Genomic DNA, 20153 nt, shown 5'->3' on the forward strand with positions numbered 1-20153 from the left:
CAAAACAAGCACTGAAGAGGAACCATGTTGGAGAAGTTAGATATTCAACAATATCAACAAAACTGCTTGGCTAGTTTAACAGTGTTACCTGTTGGTATCTATGGATGTTAATGCAATTCCTGAAAATGTACAATCCCTCATCGTTCATCATTTCTAATAAAATAATATTATGGGGCACCACTGCTCTTGATAGAGGGCTTGCTGATAAAAATGATATGTACATATCTAAAGTGTACACAAGTATTATTTCAGTGATACCAAGGTTCAAATCAAGCAGTCTGGGATAAAACTGGTAACAAATGTCCCACCACCAAGCACCACAGTCCAGCGGTGGTGACCCTTGACGTTTTTGAGTTACTGTAGCAAGCCAGGTATTTTCATGCAGTGTTCAGCACAGTCTGGTGTTTTAGGAAAGTAGTCATCTCATGGCGGGACTGTGGTCCTTCATGTTTTTTTGTATGGCTCCCCGCTAGACATGACCCAGAACCAAAACCCTGCACAGTGCTGTAACGGAGAGTACAGCATGACTGGCTACCTACCTGATTCCACTTTTTTACTCCTCTGCTCCTTCTCATTCGCCCTCTCTGGATGGTACAAACTGGGTTCGCTATGTGACCGGCCCTGCACGCCACCACAGTTGAGCAGATTGTGTCTGTATTCCACGCTTCTGCCAAACAAAAGGCATGGGACCATTTCTCGAAAGCCCAGCGAAAGAACCTGGATATGTGGCGCAAGCAAGCAGAGGTTGGTAATTTTTTTTATTCTGTTAGCATTTCTCTTTACCCTCTTTCACCCTCTACCCACTCCCCTACTTCCACTCCTGAGATAAATATATTGCTTTTCTAACAGGGTATTGATTTTTAGTTTAGCAGGGAATTGGGCAACTAAATGCCATAGCGCTATGAAGCTGTGTGGGGTGCCCAGAATATACTAATTCCAATTTTCTAGGACTGCATGTGTGTTCTGCTTCTGCTGCCTACAACATAGAAGGTAACAAACACACTTCGCTGAATTCACACTCTAAATGGAATTTGTTTTTTAATGATGCAGATTCCGCTCATAGAAAAGGTAATGCAACCAAGTTTGGGATAATCACAGAATCACTGAAGAAGACTAAGCATTATAAATATATACATCTTGCATTCTCTTTTACTTTTCTCACATCCTCCCTCTCTCTACACTTACCACTGCCTGTAAGTTCTCACAGTCCAGTGTCTATTTAAATACATTGTAAGGTAATGCTTTTCATTAGAGATTCTCCCTAAAAAATATCTCTCCTTTTTTATTCCATATAAAAATAAATGCCATTTACTTTTCTGGTGATAAAAGCAAGTAACAATAATGTATAATACAATTGATACATTGATTCACACTGATTGGAGAAACAAATAAAATGACTTAAATAAAGATCATGCTTTCATCTCATTAAGAATATGCTAGAGCTCGCTGTGACCAAACAAACTTAATTTGTAGTATACAAAATAGCCAGGAGCAATGCAAAGGTAAATAGCAGTGGAACCGCCTCAGCTTTGATTTTTGCTTATGCAACTCATAAAAACAAAACATTTGAAAACAAGCCATTTATTAAGGAGTTCAACTGTAATTATAGAAGGGATTCATGTTTAAGTTTCATTTTGTCTCTCTCGTCTCTGTTGTAAACATGTCAATGCCCTGTAACATTGGTTGGAGAGGAGCAGTTTCAGGCCTCTCATGCAGCAGCTGCCTATCTGTGGATCTCCAACTGTACTCCACTCCCTCCCCCAAAAGCCAGTTTGAGCACCTATTGGAAATTCGTCCTCACTCGGGTTATTATACTTATACACTGTTCCAATACAAGTGAGCTGACTTGGGGTTTTATTTCTCAAACAAAAGTGTGGTTATCTGCTAAAAAAAATGAGATGTGCATTTATGAACATGCTGATTGCGTGACTGGTAAGGGGGGAGGGGGGAGGGGGGTGTAAATGTCAAATAAGAATAGAAAGTGTGTCTCATGAATAAAAAGTGGGCAGGGTAAATGAGAAACCTCAATACTTTTTAAGGGTGTAACATTGGGATAATAACCTTCCTGCCTCTGATTTCTCTCTTAAAAAAAAAAAAAAAAAAAAAAAAAGCAACAACAAAAAATATTAATCTAAAAAGGTCTTCTACCACAAAAGAGATCATTTTTCAGTGGTTATAAAGTACTGAATGGCTTATTTGTGCTTCAGATGGAGCTCATTAATACACCAAAGTGATCTTATTTAATGTCAGCCAGCGCTAAGGGGATGCCAGATAAAAGGAGCTTAGTCTATTACAGAATTTTATTAGTAGCATTTTTTTTTTATTTGACACAATTAGGTTCAGCAGGGGTGGAGACTCAAAGATCTTTAAGTGCAGGCTTTTCTCTTGGCACTTGTTTCAGCAATCAAACTGCTTTTGCTGCAATGGAACCTTTCCCTGTTCCTCGTGTGTGTGTCTCTCTCTCTCTCTCTCTCTCTCTCTCTCTCTCTCTCTCTCTCTCTCTCTCTCTCTCTCTCTCTCTTTCTCTCATACAGAGATGCTCTCTCACAGAGGAGACAAGCCTGCTTACCTCTGACAGAGCATTCAGACTGCCAAGAGCTGCTAACAGGACCCTGTCATCACAGGTCTCATAGACACAACCCAGAATAGCAATATATAAAACATTAATAATCCCTGCAGAAAACAAAGGGATAGAAATAACTATGGCTTAGCAGTTTGAGACATTCCAGTGTTTACTATGAGTCTAATATTCGTCATCAGAGCCTTTTCACCCTATGGTTGGCATAGTTAAGATGAGGAGTTAATTGTAAAACTTTTTTATTTTCAGTGTGTTAACCCTTTCCTGTAGCCCTTTTTACTTTTATTTTGGCTGGTTTGGTGAAGCATGTGCATCAGACCAAATGTCTGTATGCCTCTTAATAATCTAGGAAGGGACATATTAGCTCTTAAACCCTGTAGATTAATGATCCGTTCCAATCCCAAATCTGTACTAAGAGGTTGGCGTAGGGCACCGGACTATTCAATAAAATAATGAGGGACGTAACTGGAACAATTACATTACAACTGCTTTCAGTGTATACGTCTGTATGTGTATATGTCTCTCAACAAGTGCGTGTCTCTCTCTATATATGAACTGGCTATGTATGATGCAGCATTTTGATTGTAGTAGAATGGAACCAGCTCTGATCAAATCTGCTGCTACACATGGTTCAATAATGAGTCTTGAAGAGACGTGTTAGTTGAGTATGGCAAGCTGTTCATATTAAAAGGTAAGACTCCACTTTTACACCTGCACCTGCTCAGGGCACTTCAGGGTGGGAACGCTTTTGTACTTGCTTTCTGATGTCCTCTCTGTGGGCAGCAATTGAGTTGCCTGGTAAGTTAGCAAGAGTATTGTACCTCTGTGATCTAGTGCTGGTAAGTGGTAATTTAAATAACTGTTTTTGCAGTAAATGAATGAATAACAACTGAGTTTTTTTTTTTTTTTTTTTTCTATTGGAAAGTTATAGAACCAAGCAGAACTCTCTTTAGTTCTATTCAGTTTGTTTCTGGAACTGTCTCTGTCCTGAATGAAAGCTGTGAAATTCATTCAACAGCTCAAGTATTATTGTAGTAACGTCTGTCTCCCCCTGAGAGTGCTCTTAACTGTGCTCTGATATCCTGAGCCATCACCTCTCTCCTGCAGCTATGGGACTAAGTGGATTTATTGGGTTTAACGTACATTGGTACAGGAGCTTCTCCTGTCCTCTTCTTTAACTGCACAACTATGGGACTTAGTTGCTAATTATGTAAGGGTCTGCCTTGTCCTCCTTAGGAGAACAGTCTGTACCCCAAATGGATTTGAACTTCATTTTAATAGACAGACAGTCTAATCCCAGAGGTCTGTGGATTTCATACTTTAGTTTGGGCTGAATTATCTGAGGATTAAAACTAGAAAAATAAAAAGGTTGATGTAATATAAATCATGGAAACCAGACAATTTTGCCTGTAAATGGCAACCTTGGTCATACAGTATGTCACACATAAGGCTCAACATGTTGCAGCACTTCTCCGGCCAGCCAAAAGGATCCCAAAGTGCATGGAAACGGATAGCCTTTTCGTGTGCAGTGGGTAAAACAAACCATAATATGTGCAGACAAAATGCATTTTTAAGGAACTGACTGGTACCTGATTAGCTAAAGAAATGAAAGAGGAAACTAGATTATTCAAATATTCAGGTAATTTAGACATTGGAGCACGAAGTTGGAGTGATGAGACCTAGAGAATTATTTGGCTAATGTGGCGGTCTCAAGAGCAATTAAAAAGGCAGGTGTTTTAAATTGTGTTGATTTATTATACATGAAGCGAAGCAATGAAAAGCATTTCCAGGCCAGCGTGCCTTTTCAGATTCAAATTCTGGCTTAAAACAAAAGGTTTCAATTTGTATTTCCAGGAATAATTTTAATTTTAATATGATTTAATTATTTACTTTGTTTGAACTTTTACTAATTATTACCTCTTCTCCACATTCTCACATCATCACCAATCTTCGAACCACTAAAAATAAAATAAAAAACATCAAATAAATTAAGAGTTTCTTAATATGTATTTACAGAGGTGAAGGTGACAGATTGATTTAATCGCTTTCCACAGGAAATCCGGAATATCCACAATGAGGAGCTGATGGGGATCCGGAGGGAGGAGGAGATGGAGATGTCTGACGATGACATGGAGGACCCATCGGAAAACAGGGATGCTGATGAGACTGGTAGGTCAACAAATCAGACTCACCCATAATGGAATATATATATATATATATATATATATATATATATATATATATATATTTTTTTTTTTTTTTTTTTTTTTTTTTAATGTGTCCTACATTGTGTAGATCTGGGAGCATGTAGCATCGATAGGTTTCCTGGACGTCCGTAACACGACACAGTGATCGGTGTCATCTTTTTTTTAGAAAAAGTACTCTGCTACCTTTCAACTACTTTACATAAACGCCTTGACAGTACATGAAAAGGCTTATTTTGTTTTACAAATATCTGAATTGAGTAACTGTCATATTGTGTTTACGTTCTGTGTTAGAATTCGCTAACGAAAACACAAGCAAGATGAATAACTGACTGATGCATTTCTGTAATTGGTTTTAAGTCTGGAATACATCTTTAGAGACAATTGCATCTTGGCGTGTCACTCTGGCTAAAGGCTGTCTCTGCTAATGCACATCATTCGCCTTCTCTCTGCTGTTCGGACTCCCTAACAGATAATCTGACATCTTTCTCCCGCCTCTTCTACACACCAGGGCACTCCTTTGTCAAATAAAGCCGCCTGCAATGGGCTTAATGGAGCTTACAAAATAGCTTTCCTCCCAGAGGGTTTAAATTCAGCCTAATTTTAAGGTCCTTCTCAAACACCTGTCAAAGGATTGTGATTATGGGAGATGATGGCTATTTGACCCATGGTCAGTGTGGGTGGGGCAGGTGTGACACAGCACAGTGAAGTCCTCAGCCAAGAACTTGAGCAAAGTCAAAAGATATTGGGTGCCAACCAAGCTTTTTTTTTTTAATGCAAAATACTGAACAACAATTTTATATTGTTACTATTGTGATAGCTTTTATATTTCTTTTAAATCTATTTTTTTTCGTTTAATAAAGATTCAAAAACAAATCAGTAAATTCAATAGAAACTAAATTTATCAATGTAGTGTAAGGAGTCTCTAAGTTAAATAACAACCAATGTAAGAAACAGTATGAACGTTTCAAAAAACCTGGTAAATAAATGGAATCTCTGCTTATGAAGCAGATTCTTCTGCTCAGTCAGTTGTCTTTTTTGGTTTCACGGGTTCGATCCTTGCTGGAAGTCTCCTCTTTCCATTGCTTGGCCCACAGCTCTCATTACATTTAATCTTTAGGTAAATACATGCTAGTTTGTTCATTATTTTAGGCAGTTTTAATGGGAGCTGCCTGTTTTTTCGCCTCAAGTAGCTCACTGACTAGGGCAGTAGGCTGTAGGTAGGATGTTGGAGCCATGTTCAAGCCTTAGCCAGGTTCTCTTTATGTGTGACATCTAGAGACCATCTGTATAAAAAAGGATTTTTAGCCATTCGATAACTCAATTGGGTTGTTACTTCACAAAGGAGTGAATTGGTAGCCCTGCCCAGAACCTTGAGTATTATGTGCACTATGTTGAAATCATCCACACCAGCTGACCACATGTGTGTTCCTTTCTTTTCTACTGTCTAAATGAATTTGTTTAACTTGGCAAACAAGTAATCCTGCCGGTTGTCACATTATTTATTAACTTTTTAATAATATTCTTAATTGACATTTTTCCCAGAATATGCTACTCCGGTAGTAGGCACAGAAAGGCAAAGGCTTAGAGGAAGTCTGCTGCTACCACTCCAATCTGTCCTCTTTCAGCAGGCTAGTGAAGTGAAGCCCGAGAAGTAGAATATGATTTATATGACTCCTACAACAGTGATGCATGAGAGCATTAGTAGTGACTCTTAGTAATTTACCATTACTGTGCCTGAATACAAATGGAATTGTCCCCTAATGTATTGTTCTGTTTCAATGAAGCATGATCACGATACTATGCAGATATGAATGCTTAGAGGAAAAAGGCAGCAACTACATTATTAAAGATGATTGCTAGAAATGCAAACCATAAATTTAGTTTAATTGGCAGTGAAATAGTCACTAATGGATTTTGTGTAGCCATTATCAAGTGAAAGTAATAGAAGTAGAATAGTCTATGGCTCCAAATTTAATGTCACACAATAATGTATATGTCGAAATGGGTTTGGGCAGTAATGCATGAGTAGTGCAGCTACGAGTGACGTGACCATACAGGACACGTTAGTGATGGTAAAACAAAAGGAAGGGATTCTAGTAAAACTCTCAGATAAACATGGATAGTGAATGTGTTGTGTTTTATTTTGTTTCTCGTTGTACTGTGCTTGTAGCTAGATTGGTTATCTCTGCGGTTTGTTTCTATATGAAGCTGCAGACACAGGGAGCATGTATAGGAATACATTTTTTGCACGTATGTACATGAAGATTACAAGGATCTATCTTTTCAATAGAATGTTCTGCTTCCATGGTAACATAATCTTTTATTGTTGCCCCAATCATCATTTTTACATCGGAATTATAATCCATTGACAAAGATTCGCTGTACTCATTTTTCTACGTAGGTGATATAGTAACTTGTAGTGTAAATCAACCTAAATAGTCTTTCAATGGAAACAATTTCAGTCTCTGCATCCCATCTACTGTATCACATACTCAGTCGTCCTGTCCCATCTTCCTCTACCCCCTATTTCTCCAGGCCCGGCAGCGCAGGCGGAGGCACTTAAGGAGGAGAATGACAGCCTGCGCTGTCAGCTAGATGCCTATAGGAATGAGGTGGAGCTGCTGAAGCAGGAGCAGGGCAAGACTCAGCTCCCGCGCACAGAGGAGGAGGATGCCACCCGCCAGCAGCAGCTCCGCTTCCTACAGCAGGCATTGCAGGGCATGCAACAGGTAACTAAGCCCTGCCCATTGAAGACTCGTGCAAAAAGCAAGTAAGCAGGTATCTTCCCTATCGCAGACAGTAAGCAGCCACCACCCGAAGAGAATGGGAAAGAATGAGCTAGTAATCTGCATTAACTTTAGTATTGCCTTCATTGCTAAAGCTGTCCTCTTAATAAAAAACAATACCATAGTATTGGAGTTTGAGCTATGGATTGAAATTACAGTAATACAAAACAGTGATGATTGTATTCTGCTTTTCATTGTTTCGTATTAGAGCCACGTGATGGATTGTACAAAACTTTGCAGTTTAGGATTTTGCTTTCCTTCTCTACCCAGCACGCCTCACAAAGGGCTATGCATGCACACAAGTACTTGGTATTCTGATGGTGCTGCAGAGATCCAAGTGGTCACGGTTTGATTTATTTATCAGAAGATGAAAATAGAAACTGAAATGTTTTCCACTGGTGCACTAGTGGTGATCTCCTTTATCTGTGCCTCCCTGTAATCCTAGCTAGGAAAGTTATTTTAACACTAATACGAGTTCGAAGAACCAGACTATCGGAGTGGATTGAGCTGAAGGACAGGGAGGCAGTATGGCTAGCTTTTCAAACTGAAGGCTGTCAATCTGTGTGACTGTGTGGGTAGAGCTGGGATCCTTCCTCACCTCTGTCCCACCCTGGCTGTTTAACTGGGTAACGGCAGCATGAAACCTTAGGATGAAATCCCCTAGGATGAGGTTTCCCTGCCAGGTTGTCCCAAGAAAATCTGTTACTGGGAGTATTCTAGCTCTTAAAAACAGACACGTTAGTTTGTTTTTCACATGCAGTGCCAAGAATGTTATGTGCAGCTTCGCATGATGTATTTATTGCAGAGACTAAAATAGAAAAAGGCAATTTATTCAACAGGTACAGCTGACTGGAGCAGGTATCAGCTATTCAATTATATGCAGCAGCTACAATGTGGGCAACTACAGCTCAATAACTATGTGAAATTTAGCAGGTTATGGCCCTAGCATATTGTCAAGATCTTGAATCAGTTTGTATGTATATAGTGTATGTTAATGTAAATGTGCATACTATACTATTAGCCAATACCTGGTTAAAATCCAAATCAGATCAGGATAGTCTCTTATTCAAATGCACCACGTTGCTCTTGGTGATTGCATTCTTAAGTAAATTCAATGTAAATGTCAGGCATATGAAAAGTGCAATTAACGCAAATCACCTTTATATATGCACACTGACACACTAGTGATTTATAATTGCTAGCACATTAGCAAAACCAAGGTTTTCAATAATTTAAAAAAATTAATAAAACATACAAAAAAAAACTCCTGACATGAGCAACTGATAATTCTGTCTCTTTCCAGCAACTACTGAACACCCGTGAAGAGTTAAAGAAACAAGAGGCTGAATTGGAGAAGACAAGAGAGGAGAAAGTGCAACTGGAGATCCAGCTGCAGAGCATGAAGGAGAAGGTGGATCAACCCTCACTGATACTTAAACATCCAGTCCAGGTTACTATGGTGAAATCTTAAGCATTGTTATACCAGCAGCATGCATTGTAATACATTTTTTAATTACATTTGATTTATTTTTTTATTCATATAACATGTAACACAGAAGGCTGCCACTGTAGCTATTTCACTAGCTCAGTGTCGATTGATTAAGTGCAATTCCAAACCTTTATTCATGTGAAGTGGTTCATATTGTAAAGTGACAATTAGTTATGTTTATATACTGTAAACCCTGGACTACAAAGAAATTAAATATACAGCTATGGCCAAAAGTTTGGCATCACCATATATAATTAATTCATTTTGCTTCATAATGTTGAATGAAACCTGCTGAATAACTTTACATTAACGTATTGAATTACATACCGCTTTGTAGTTTTCCATACACTTAACGAAAAACTGACAAATTGAAAAATGTGGCGTTTCGAAATCTAAAATGAAATACTGTACTGCTATTACAGCTTCCTGTATACTTGTGTGATATTATGTTGTAGTTGCTTTGGTTACATAAAATATCTCAATTATGTTCGTGCATTTTTTTATTTATTATTATTATTACTATTATTTGTATTATGTATTTATTTATTTATTAGATCTCAATCCTAAAATTCTAGGTGATGCAAAACATTTGGCCATAGCTGTACATCAGGTATCTTGGAATGACAAATAACCGAGGATGGATTACTTATTGCCCTTTCTACTCCAATCAGACCTCATCCTTCATTAAATATATGAATACACTGTTGTCTGTGCTTCAAAAATAGATTTTATAAAGCATGGCCTATAATAAATCCAATGATGGCATACATATTATCCATTTACTACCAATGCAAAACGACTTCTTCATTTTACCCCCACACATGGGTTTATACAATAACAACCAACATTCAATGCGAGTCGCCAGCTGCTTGTTAAAACGGCCTGCTTGTATTTGAAGTATCTCATTAAGGTCAACAAGATATTTAGGAAACAAGTGGTCCAAGTGGGGTAGAAACTGCCAGCAAATGCCCAACCCCCCTAGAACCACAAGCCAGCATTCATTTATTTATTGGATAAGCCAAAATAAAATATATATATGCAAAGGGATCTTCCAAAGGCTCTTGCAAACTTTAGCCTTAGAAAAGGTTATGTGCTTAAGAATAAACCTGGCTATAAAGCTCATTATAAATTTGGTTTCTGCACATGTCATGTTGATTTATAACGAATTCTTATTTGGATATATTCGAGTATATTTATATATTATATATATAATCTATATCTATATATCTATATATAACATCTTATATATATATATATATATATATATATATATATATATATATATATATATATATATATATATTTTGTGTATATATATATATATATATATATATATATATATATATAATACAAAAATAAAGTATAATTCAGTCCTAAAAGTGTGTTATTTGTAGAAAAAACTATTTTATAATTCAAACCTTGTTGTAAAATATCAGGGGAAAACTTGAATTTAAATTCTGTCATTTACACTTCTCTATCTTACCCATCAAAGTGAAAATTACAATTTTGTGCTCCATAGCTGTGTGAAAAAATAATAACTTAAAAGTTCATGGCTGAATATCATATCTTGTTTGAGATCAGGGGAAAGGTAAATTGTCCATATCTTGTTTCAATTCGTTTTTTTTCTTAATTTCTCCCAAAAGACTAAATAATGCATTTCTGAAAAGGTAAATGTTTAAACATTTCGTGTTTGGCAGACATGTTAGTGACTGATTCATTTAAAGAACAGAAAAAAATGGAAGCTTGTATTGTGCTGAAGTGGAAAGGGCAGTGGTTTCAGGGTGGGGTGGATCAGTGCTGTAGTTTGGAGGCGAAAGGTTTGGTTTACATCACTCCTTTAGTACCATAGCACTGCCCTCCTGAATCACTCCCCACTCTGAATACCCTGCGATTTTTACACAGTTGGTCATGCAAATATTGTGCCTCATTAGTTTCTCAAGAGTTTTAATTGATTTGATTGTAGCAGGAGACGACAGACACAAATGACAGAGGAAGCGACGAGAGCGCTGATCAAGGAAATGTAAGTGCAAAGCGCTTTGTTGTTTTTCTTCTGCTGTCCTCAGGCCCTGCTCTCCTCTCACAACAACATGACAGATCATTAGAGGGCCATCGAGTGCCAGAGAGCTTTATTTGTTGGATGATAAATCACCCTGACACAGCTGGGTTACAAAATAGAATACTGGCAAGTAAGGAAGGCCTCTAAAGAGAAAATTAAACCCAGAGCGCCAGGGAGTGAGCTGCACCAAGTGGTTGAGGGAGGCCTGACTGTTTGATGCACTGCAGTCAGACTGGGAGCTCCTGTTGCTGAGGTCGTCAAGCTGTCTTTGGCAGGGTATAGGTATTGGCACAGCTAACACTCAATTGATTAGGTTGTTAGGTTTTTGAGATGGATGCTTCTGATGTAGTCAGTGAGTAGTTTTAAAATTGTCCTTTTTTTGTTTTTTTTTTTTTTTTTTTTTCTTTCTTACCAGCCGTTGGCTTTTTCTTTAGAAATGGTTTATCCAAGCACGTTTCTGGAACTCTTCAGCATTTCAAATGCAAAGAGATGAGCACTCCTGTAGATTGTTGACCTCAATATATTTGCAAATGAAAAATAAATATTAAACTGTGGTGCAGAATTTATAATTTTCTTAAGGGCAGCATGACCAAGGTCTGTCTTGTTTGGACAGTGAGAGTTATGAATCTTTTTATAAATAGGGAAGGGTTGCGCAGCTAATCCAAATTTTGCAATTCTTTTAAAAGATACATTGTATCAGAAAATGTAAAGCAGAAATAAGTGAGGAATAGGCAGATGTGTCTGAGATTGTCTAATGCAGCTTGGACTGGGGCTTAATTATTTTAGTACATTGTATACAATTCTAGGAATAGAAATTTCAGACCAGCAAATTAATCTGATATGCGCATATGTGCCAATTTGATTTGTTTTTAGTATATTGACATTAAACTATTTAATTACTTAGCCCAGGGTATTCTTTCTGTAAAGTTACTTGATGCTGAAACTGTTTTCCCCAGAGCAACACAACTGTTAATGCATCTGATTCTGATTCTGACATTGAAGGCTGACAATTCCAGTATTCTGGTGAAGGGCTTGTGTTATGAGAAGTATCAGAGGACTTTGGGAGATTCACTGTTTTTAAGCTAAAACATAATTTCTCTCTGTTTGACCAGCAGGACAGCGCTGTTTTAGAAGTTGCTTCTGCAAGTAAAGAGAAGGAAAACCAACCAGGGAAGGGTGCATCCAGCCCAGTAAAGTCTGAAAGAGAGGCCCTGCTTGTGGGTAAGTCTAGAGCAGGACGAGTGGGAGAACCTTGTTAAACTGCAATGCTTCCTTTTAATTTCAATCAATAATAAAACCACAAAATGTTCAGTTCAGCTCAGTTTACAAGAGGGGGTGATGTGAACAGTGTTACGCCTGATGGATTGTGCTTTTTCTGAATGCAACAGCTGGTTGTGCCCTGGCTTACCACTGGGATGGCCTAGCTCACCTGGAGTCTGGTTGTCAAACTGCCACCGGCATTGGTCTGTCATAACAATCACATTTCCCCAAACTGAAATAATGTGCTCTGCGTCAGTATACTCGAGCTCTCCAATGAAGTATTGCTTTGTTACGTCAGGACACTTCAGTAGAAAAAAAAATACAACTACGAGTGTGCCTTGTTTAAAAAGAAATGGAGCACTTAATGGGAAAGTCTGTACAAGTGCCTGCCCCAGCGCTCCCTAGGAAGTAGTAATGAGGTAATAGTAATAGTAATAAGAGGCTGTGAGATGCTGCTGGTTTCATAGCCCAGCACATGACTATTTTATTTATTGTGTCGATTCCTTTGGAGAGTGAAACTCATTATATGCCACAGTGATTGCTGTGATTAGCTCCAAGGCAGTTAAGCAGCTAATGGGCTGCTATTTGGAATTAACCCACATCAATCACAACGCAGTGGAGGAGAGCTGAAATAAAGATGAAATTGACCTGCCCTGCTGACAGGTCTGTTGTCCAGGGTCCTAATGTCTGCATTTCATTTCCTTTCATTGCTTTATCCCTCCTTTCTTTCACAATGGAATCCTATATTGTTTAATTATTTCCAGTTACAATGTTGTAGAATTGAAAATGATTTCCCTTTACAGATGGTTTCACAGGGTCAGCCCTGTTCTACTGTATCTTACTTGAAAAGAGCTGTCATTTATTTGTTTTTTGCCTCGTGTTTCCCTGTTTCTCAATTTGTTTTTACTTTTCTGCTGATGTACAGTGTTTTCAGTAGTTCACTCAAAACGGTACATGCTGTAGTCCTAAAACACAACAGCTGAAATAAATGACATGATTTATTGCATTTGGCACATTGTTGATTTTTTTTTTTTTTTTTTTTTCAAGCCGCATAATCACTCTTGCATGGAACAATTTACATTCTTACCCCACCCCACCCCAAAGGCAAACTGTCAACAATGTGCTCTGAAACAGTATTAACACCTTACATATTTATGTTAGTGTATTCATATAATTTAATTAATTTAATGTAGGCTTTGATGTGCAGTTGCAATCAAAACAACTGAAAGAGGAGTAGTAAATATGGCTGTCTGACACATCCCTCACCCATAATGTCTGCAGAATCCCAAATACTGTGTAATTAATACCTTGTCTTTTTTTCCCAGGAATAATCTCTACGTTTCTCCATGTCCATCCCTTTGGAGCCAGCATTGAGTATATATGCTCTTATTTGCAGCGTTTGGACACCAAGGTAGGAAGCAAATTTATCTGAACAGCTCAGGAGCCTGGATATTTAAAATTCAACTCCATTTCTGTAGTGTGCTTCTTCTCATCATCTGACTCCAGAACGGATGCATTAGCACTGTGGAGCCTCACTGTGCCACAGTGCATTATCTTTGCCTTTAGATGAATTTCAGTTTGTTCTTCAGAAACCAGTGATGTAGCTTGTCAGAATCAAGTTGAGGAGTACTTGTTCACAAATCCCAGGAGATCCATCGTTGCGATACGATGACCCTGTCATCAGCATGCTTATTATGCAAAATGGTAAATAAACAAGAAAGAAAAAACAAGTATGTTTGATCTCCTGTGACCGGTTCCTCTCTGTATTTTCAGATCAGCACTACAGAAGTGGAAACCCTGCTGGGCCGCCTGCCGAACACATTCCAGCAAGAGATCTCGGGCGTGGGGGCAAGCCTAGAGAAGAGATGGAAGTTCTGTGGCTTCCAGGGGATTAAAATGACTTAGATGATAGTGGTTAGATTTGTGTTCCACAAGAAAATGAACTGGGTCCAGGGGGATTTGATTCTGGTGGTCAGAAAGACTCGCTTCAAATTACCTTGGCTCAACAGTGATGCTAGAGGCCCTCTTCACTCCCAGGCAGGTTGCTATAGTGACAGTAGTGTCTGTGCCTTGCAAACAGTCCTGTTTATGTTTGAGAGGATTTCCTCAGGACTGATAAACGGTGAGAAAAATCAGACACCACAGTTTTCATTCATTCTTTTTTTTTTTTTTAATTAACTTTCTGTCATTTGAAAACAGTCAGTTGACAGGCTCATTTTCGTATTGTTTCTTGCTAATATATGTATATTTTACCTTTTTAAAGTATACGGTGTTAACTGTGTCTGAACAGAAACAAATATCTTTGCTCTATATATTGTATTAAAAAACAAACAAACCTGTTAACTGTTGGTTTTTGTTCTTTTTTATGTTGTTTTTGAAATGTTCTCCTAGCAGGCATATACCTGATTCTGCACAACAGGAACTTGCCCTTTTGAGTTGAGGATGTTTCTTATTTGTCTTGGATTTTCCCCAAATATTTTTTGTCTTTTATGAATTTTTTTTTAGGCTGTACATACTTTCCGAAAAGTACTGACGCCTGAGCCTGGCAGATGTCTTATAAAAAAGGTTGAGGTAAAAAGGAGGAGTAACAATCCATGTGGCAGCTCCACACTTAACTCGCTAATTTCCACAACCAAAACTGTCTGTCTACACTGCAGTCAGTTTCTCTAACCACAGGGCTTCTCTACTTCTGAGCTTTTCAGATCTGGTGCTCCAACTGCTGTGCCCTCTGGCTACTCTCTTTGTATAGCACATTGAAAAAGAGATTCATGACTGGCTGGCTGACTATTCTCACTGCATTTGATTGAACATAGAAAAATTAGCATGATGCTGGCACTAAATAAAATGCCTATGTCTGCAGATTTTGGGTTATCATGTATTTCTCATAAGAAGAAACTGTCCTTTGTGTACCGAACCCTTCTGACTTCTGGCTATAGTAGGTCAGAGAGGCTGCGATTTAGATTAATGGGAAACTTGCAGTGCCCTTCACTGGGGGGGGGGGGTGCTTAACTTCTGCATTTGTTATTTATGAGCTTTGGAGGTTTGTTTTTTTGTTAATGAGCCACTTTGCCTCATTCAGTGTTCAAAAGGTCCTAAGTCAGTGGCGGTTTTAAGTGTAAAGCTCCAGTGTGTTTTTTGATAAGTCAAGTAGTTTGTTGCCTGGCAAAGAGGAAGAAAAATTTGTAAGTTTCCTTGTAAAAAAGTGTGTGTGTGTCTATATATATATATATATATATATATATATATATATATATATATATATATAAACAACAATGTTTTGTGAACTGGAACTACTCTTGTGAAATGTACTTTGCAAAAATTTGAAACAGGTTTTTAGTTAACAATGATTCGATGAGATCAGAGAAACATTAATGTGAATGAGTTGAAAGATTTTAGACAAGCACATTCATTACGGTTTCCAATTCGTTTGCCAAAAAAATAATAAAAATGGCTAAATCCACTTGCAGTCTATGAAACAGCTACCTGTGACACTATACAATGAGATACCTCCTTTTCCTGTGTCAAGTTCATAGGATTCTTTGAAGGAATGCTGCCATCTTAAAAAGTGATACTGATTTTTCAGAAAGCTTGACGGAAGGGGTAGTTAGATGGGAGGCTGTTATGGACTTGTAGTTAAAAACGGATGACAGGAGGAACAAGCAGACATGTTTTAGTTGTTCTTTTAGTTTAATCAAATCAAAAATCAGTGTAGGCAATAGTGGATACAAATTTAACACAAATTGGTTCAAAAGGTGTAGTTATGGACAGTCAACTTCATGACACGTTATAATTCATTAGCACCTTCTTCTAACCAGACACATTGAATGCATTTTAAGGCAGTAGAATTTTATTCCAATTGAGATTTCTAGTTTTTACTTCATATGCACACTGTAGTTGGCATTGGCTTGGTAGTGTGCTTCATTCCCAGCATCTCTAGTTTAGACAGATTTACAGGTCCAGTCAATGGGCTAGACTGCTCCCGCTCAGGTGCTTTTATCGAGTTGCGGTCCCAGTGGAAAGTCTATATAAATCTTACAACTGTTCAGAAAAGTTAAGACAAACTTTGTACAGCCAGAGATTATCTGTATTGCTAAAAATTGTATTTTTTAGAAAATAAAGTAATTTTTTTATGAATAGCAAAATGTTTTTGTTAATGTGTGTATCCTGAGTATTTGAGCTTCATACAACAATCTAAAAAAAACCTTGACAGACGTAGCATCTAACAGTATACAAATATCAACACAGTAGGCTGGATAACAGTAATTGAAGACGCAGTCTGATTATTTCAGTAGAAGAACATTCAAGATAGTTGACGTGGAAGATCATTATAAATACAACACCACTGTTTTTTAAAAAGCTGAATCTGCTTTTTATTTGTTAGCTTACATTGAAGATGCACATTCTTACAAATGTGTATAATTCAGCATTTCAGCTGAAAAGGAACACTGCCGCAGAGTAAGAAAACAGTTCCAGCTCTGTAGCTGGCAATTTCAGTCAACATAAACCATTTTTATACCTTGATACATTCCTGGACAATTTTGAATTGTTAGACGTTTCACCCAAACTGTAATGAAATAAATGTCCCTACAGTTCAAAGAGCTACCATATTAATTAAATCTGTATTAGCATAGTAGTTCCCTAATGGGGTTTGTTAAATTTAATAAAGCTAAGAAATGTTTGTAAAATCAACAGCGACAGCTGAAACTAAATGCATGAATAGTCACTATTAGACTCGATTGATAGCCTTGTTCCCAAAGGGTCGTAATTTTTTTTTTTTTCAGCTTTTTTAAAAGCTCTTAAATTTCCCTTACTCTGAGGAAAAGCTTTGTTCATTACAGATTGATACATATAAGTGGTGTGACCAAGGCACAGTTTTTCATTTTATTCTAGTTCAGAGATTCAAAATTTTTACTAATGTTCAGATGATACATCTGAAATGTACAGTGTGTGCACATTTCCAAAGATGGACAATGCAAATTAACCCACAGAGAACCAAAGCATACCTTTGGGCATTTCAGTGGGTATGACACTGAAGTACCCCATGGTTCCTTGCTAGACAGAGTACCTTTCCCAGTTAGAACTCCACTTGACGCACATTGTGCCATTCTGGGTGTCTGCAAGTGTTTGGTGGCTATCTCTAAGTTGAGAGTGTATTTCTCGCACACTCTTTGTTGTGTCAGATTTGCAAGTGAAGAGTACAAGAGAAAGCACACCCTCAACTTGATTAGAGGGAGCCACTGTACACTTAGAAACATATTAGAAGTCATTTCCAATTTGGAATGCCCAATTTTATTATTTTTGTCCTGGTTCACCACTCCACCCCCCCTGGCGACTTGGGGAATGGAGGGGAATCTGTCATTTTTCACACTGCGGATCCACAGCGATGCCACCAGACCTATAGTACCAGAGGACAACACAGATCTGAATGGCTCCACTACAGACCCACAGGCACCCTATCAGCCACAGGGGTTGCTGGTGTGCGGTGAACCATGGATTGCCCTGCCGACCTAAGCCCTCCCTACCTGGTCGGAACTCCCCGGTCACGGTCGGCAATGACATAGCCTGGATTCTAACCTACGATCTCAAGGCTATACGGCGCCTCCTGGGTAAAGCAAAAAATAAATACTACTCTTGTGAAACTGGCTGGCGAATCTGGTAAGCATGCTTGGTCAAGAACAGTCATTTCTTACTGTGTAGATGGAGTAAATAAAAACTAAAAAAGCATCAGCAGGTCAATTTATTAATATTTATTTAATATCAGAATGACATATTGCCAAAACAGATTTTTTGTGTGTGGTTTGTCTTAGTACCTTTATCCAAGCACTAGCCAGTAAACCAAAACACATTTGTCATATAAATCACTTGCTTCAATTGTGATTTCACACTGCCTCACTGAACTTCTGCATTTTTCATGGACTGTTCTTGTCATTTTCTATTCCATTCTGTCACGCCACTCCACAAATGAGTTTTCTTAAAGCTTTGCTGAGTAAATGCCATCAAATCTGAACAAAAATGATTTCCAAATTCAATTCAAAACTAACCGATTAGCCCAAGCACTACTGAAAAAAAACATGAAACAAAAAGTGTTGACTGTACAAGACAGTCCTGAAAATAAATAATGTCTTAAAAGTGGGGACCTTGTTTCAAGTTTTTATCTATGATTTGTTTCAACATTTTCCATATATTAACTCATAGTTCACATTATTTAACGAGCAGCACAAAAATAAATAAAAAAGTTGCTTGCATTATGAGTCCTTTTCTATTGTTTGATTTAATAAGCGCTATTATTGAGAAAGGTAACCTTGATAGGCTGTTGTTCTGGAGCATTGTCTTGGTTACACACGATTTAGGAAAACAGGGATAAGTTGTATGACTTTAAGGGCTTGAGTAACCAATTAATTGACTGCACAGTACTACTACTGCAAGGGTAAGAGTGTCCCTTTGTCACACTGAGAGTTCAGCGAGCAAATAATGGTTGACTACGAACAATTACAGGGCATGTTCTGCTTCGGGAGCAACAGTCAGTGCAATGTAAAGTTCAAACAAAGTCTAAAATGTAGCAAACAACTTTACTCTGGTAAATGGAAAGTCTACTTTGTCGAGAATGGTATTCTTTAAATTATAACAAACTATCTTATGTCAAATCATTTTTCAAGTTAAGTACACAGTCATGGGACAAAACCCACGCATCTTATGTGCAAGACACAAGAAAAAAAATGTGAGTTCCCATTTTAAACCAGCAGATGTCAGTATACCATAATAAGAATATGCTTGACAGACACACATCTGTCAAACCAAGACATCAGGTGTAGTACTATTGAGATATAATAATGGTATACCTAAGGGAGTAATAATTAGACCAACAGTGAACTGAAGGGGAGGGGTGGAGCAGGTACAGGAGCTAGTAACGGGTACACATACTGAAATAAACTTCTAGTAGGAAAAGGGATTTAATTACTTTAGGGACTGGGAGGGGTCGGCTGCTGTTTGTAATTAACAGTCCTAACAGTAATTAACTAACAAGCTAATATGTATAAATCTAATGTTAAAATGGGTGGAGGCAATAAGTCATATTTGAGGAAGAAAAAACAACATGATTAATGGCAGCTATTTATATCCAACACTGTTTGATAGTGAAAAATAGACCCCATGAAAAATCCATTCCCATCCTTATCTAGCCCAACCCACTTGTTTATTTATTGAATTGAACATTCCACTCATGCTGTAAGGTCTGAATTAAACACCCGAGGACCTGGTGCGATCTTTCAAATATTTGTTTCAAGTAAAGTCAACTAAGAAATGATTACATGGCAATCAATTCCACCTAGCATAGCTTCCAATATACTGATGTGTCATGCAAAAGTGATTTTAAACTTGCTCATACAATTAATGACAGATCTATAGCAAGCAATGTGTCAAAGCAACCAGGTTCATTATTAACATTCTGACAACTTTTTACACTTGCAACAAATTAAAACGGACCTGTCATTTTCATTATTTTATATGTGTTATTCAAGGTTGGGAAAAGATGACATTTTTATATAATTGGTTGTTTTGGTTTCCTTAATAAAACACTGCTTTATCAAACTCAAACAGCCAGGCTATCATTAAAAAATGTTGTTCATGAAACAGAAAGTAGGTTATTTTACAGTAAATTCAAACCATTGTGCCAATGTATTGTGATATAATAGCTCAGCAACATCATAATTTTGTTGTGTAACTATCTCACCTATATATATATATATATATATATATATATATATATATATATATATAT

General features: G+C 37.6%; 1 protein-coding gene across 15 annotated transcripts in view; it reads left to right on the forward strand.

Annotated features, from left to right (window-relative positions):
* LOC121295452 (ecto-NOX disulfide-thiol exchanger 2-like) overlaps nt 1-16500 on the forward strand; it is a 114826-nt gene extending 98326 nt beyond the window's left edge. For 3 of the 15 annotated variants that reach the window (XM_041220074.1, XM_041220075.1, XM_041220076.1), the window contains 8 exons: nt 638-744; nt 4633-4747; nt 7321-7514; nt 8875-9030; nt 11024-11080; nt 12229-12337; nt 13702-13787; nt 14150-16500. In XM_041220074.1, coding sequence (XP_041076008.1) covers nt 638-744; nt 4633-4747; nt 7321-7514; nt 8875-9030; nt 11024-11080; nt 12229-12337; nt 13702-13787; nt 14150-14281 — 956 coding nt within the window. In that variant the 3' untranslated portion in view covers nt 14282-16500. The remainder of the gene's footprint in view (nt 1-637; nt 745-4632; nt 4748-7320; nt 7515-8874; nt 9031-11023; nt 11081-12228; nt 12338-13701; nt 13788-14149) is intronic. The other 12 variants (XM_041220088.1, XM_041220083.1, XM_041220084.1 and 9 more) reach the window with 9 other exon arrangements.
* Nucleotides 16501-20153: the final 3653 nt, after the last annotated feature.

The sequence above is a fragment of the Polyodon spathula genome, chromosome 20 (genome assembly GCF_017654505.1).
Source record: "Polyodon spathula isolate WHYD16114869_AA chromosome 20, ASM1765450v1, whole genome shotgun sequence".
In the NCBI taxonomy this organism is placed as follows: Eukaryota; Metazoa; Chordata; class Actinopteri; order Acipenseriformes; family Polyodontidae; genus Polyodon; species Polyodon spathula.